The sequence below is a fragment of the Erithacus rubecula genome, assembly GCF_903797595.1.
Source record: "Erithacus rubecula genome assembly, contig: scaffold_211_arrow_ctg1, whole genome shotgun sequence".
Lineage (NCBI taxonomy): Eukaryota > Metazoa > Chordata > Aves > Passeriformes > Muscicapidae > Erithacus > Erithacus rubecula.
Genome location: NW_027636103.1, coordinates 192560 through 194931, shown reverse-complemented (window position 1 = coordinate 194931; position 2372 = coordinate 192560). Strand labels below are relative to the sequence as shown.

Genomic DNA, 2372 nt, shown 5'->3' with positions numbered 1-2372 from the left:
AGCCAGGGTGGGGACAAAGGGCGGGGCTGGCTGGCTTGTGATGTGCAGTAACACCCGTGACATCACAGGGGACATGTCACAATGGGGGCAGCTATGAACGGGCCCAGCAGGTCACGCTGGCCCAGTGTTGCTTGGGCAAGCGGTGAGTGCACACGTGCTGGGGAGGCTGGGCTGGGGACAAGGGCCGGGGCAGAAACGCTGCACCTGGGGCTGGGTTCTCCCCCTGCATGCAGGGACAGCCCCTGAAGGGAGAGCCTTGGGCAGGGCACCCTGCTGCTGCTGCTGCTGCTGGGGCAGTGGGACAGGCGTTGCTGCCTGCCAGCTGTCTGGGGCCCTGTCCTTCCTGCCCTCAGAGCCCTGAGCATTCCCATCCCTGCTGCCCCCACTGCCAGCTGCCTCCCTCACAGCCCCACTCAAGGCCTTCTCTCCATCCTCCTGCAGACCATGAATTACATAGCAGTGCTATTCGTGCTCTGGAAAAGCCTCATCCACTACCCACAGCTCGTGGGTGATGGTTGGGATGAGGAAACACGTTTTCGCATGGAAGTGCGAGCAAAGCAGCTGGAATGGGAGAGGATTCGGCTGGAGCAGGAGGTGGAGCAGCTCAGCCTGCCGAAGGTGCAGCTCATGGAGCTCTTGCAGCCATTAGCTCTTGGTGTGCTCATGGTCCTTATCTTGGTGCTGTGGTTAATGGGGTGCAAAAGGAGCCTGAGGAGAGAAGAGTATGAAGGAGAAAACATGATGCAAATGAAGGGGAAATCAGAAATGGAGATGCAAATGGAGAAGGCAATGTTGAAAATGAAGATGATGCGAATCGGGAGGAAGATAACAATGATAATGGTAATGTACAGGAAGATGGCAACCTTGCTGCAAATGGAGAAGATAATATGGAAAATGAAGTTGTCAATGAGGCGACAAACGGAGAAGACAATGATGATGCACTTGCAGTCCATGGAGAAGATAATGATTTTAATGATAACATTGGAAGAATTCTAATTGAACGCATACAGTTGCCAGTACAGAACTTACAGAGAGGCTGCGATTGGACAAAAAACCTCATGGACAATTATACAGTTTACTTTGGACACGTCTTGTCCAACAGCTTCTACCCAGTCCTGCAACGAGCCATCGGGGTGGGCAGTGCCTTCGAAGGTTGGAGTCCCCGTGAGCAGGATGTTGTGTTCCAGGTGTTCATACCCATGACTCCTCCCCGAGGCCACAGCTTCCACCTGGAGCTGGACTCTGCAGAGCAGAGGCACGTGAGGAACTTCCGTGTCCGTGTGCAGCTGGAGTGCACCTGCAGCATGGAGCAGCAGGCTGAGAACATGCTGTGCTTCCTGCACCACCCCGAGGAGGAGCTGAGGAGCAATCAGGATGCCAGCCTCCTGGACACCCTGTGCACTGACTCCTACCTGGATGTGCAGAAAACTGCCCGCTGGTTCTACCAGCTGGTGAGAGCCATCTGGCCAGCTTTGCCTCAGTCACACAATTGGCATTTAAAGCTGCTGCCCTCCAGTCGCTCCTGCCAATTCCAGGTGAGCAATGGCACAGAGAGCTTCAGGATTGAGATGCTGTTTGGGGTGCGAGAGGAGACTCCGACATCTTTGTGAGCAGCCAGCCTAGAGAGGCCTACACCCAAAGCACAGCCTGGCCTGAGACCTATGCTGTGGCAGAGATGAAGTTCTTCGAGCACATCGCCGAGCAGGCTCCCCATGACAGTTTGCACCTCAAATGCCTGCAGTTCTTCACCCGTCTTGTGCTGGGCTTCAGCTTTTCCACCTACTCCATGAAGACCATTGTCATGCACCTGCTCACTGTGGTGCCCGTGTCCCAGTGGCGCAGGAGAGATTTCCTGCAGCGGCTGGTGGATATCATCAATGGCCTGCACTTGTCTGTGCGAGAAAAACTCCTCGACCACTTCATTGTGGGGAACCAGATGCTGCCTCAGGTCATCCGTTTACCCCCAGATGTTCAACAAGCTCCGCCATACAATCTGTTCCATCGCCTGGCAGAGGATCCGGCTGCATACTCCCAGGCCATAAACGAGTACCGGGTTCTGCGAAAGAAGTTCAAAAGAATCGTTCGTGGTGAGCAGTGAATGAAGGTGCCAATGCACAGAGCTGTGCTTGTGCTGCTCACAGCTGACACCAGAGATACCTCATCGTACAATTTTGGTGCTTTGAGAAGAAAATAATGCAAACAAAGGCTCTGGTGGAGGCCCACAGCCTCTCCTGCCACCTCAGCAGTATAGTATAAATTATCATATATGTAGTATATATAGAAGAAGACAAAAAATATACTATATAGTAGTATTGAAAATATCAAATATCCATTTTTATAGTCCTGATAAAAAATAATTCTGGAAAAGTTTA

The 2372-nt window shown here is 52.7% G+C and overlaps 1 protein-coding gene across 1 annotated transcript; it reads left to right on the top strand.

Moving 5' to 3' along the window:
- Positions 1–870: 870 nt before the first annotated feature.
- On the top strand, positions 871–2098 carry LOC306815756 (inositol 1,4,5-trisphosphate receptor-interacting protein-like 1; the record flags this gene model as incomplete). The annotated part of the gene is given in 3 exon segments (XM_079332302.1): positions 871–1259; positions 1353–1584; positions 1587–2098. Coding segments are annotated over 3 exon segments (945 nt in total). The 5' UTR covers positions 871–1058.
- Positions 2099–2372: the final 274 nt, after the last annotated feature.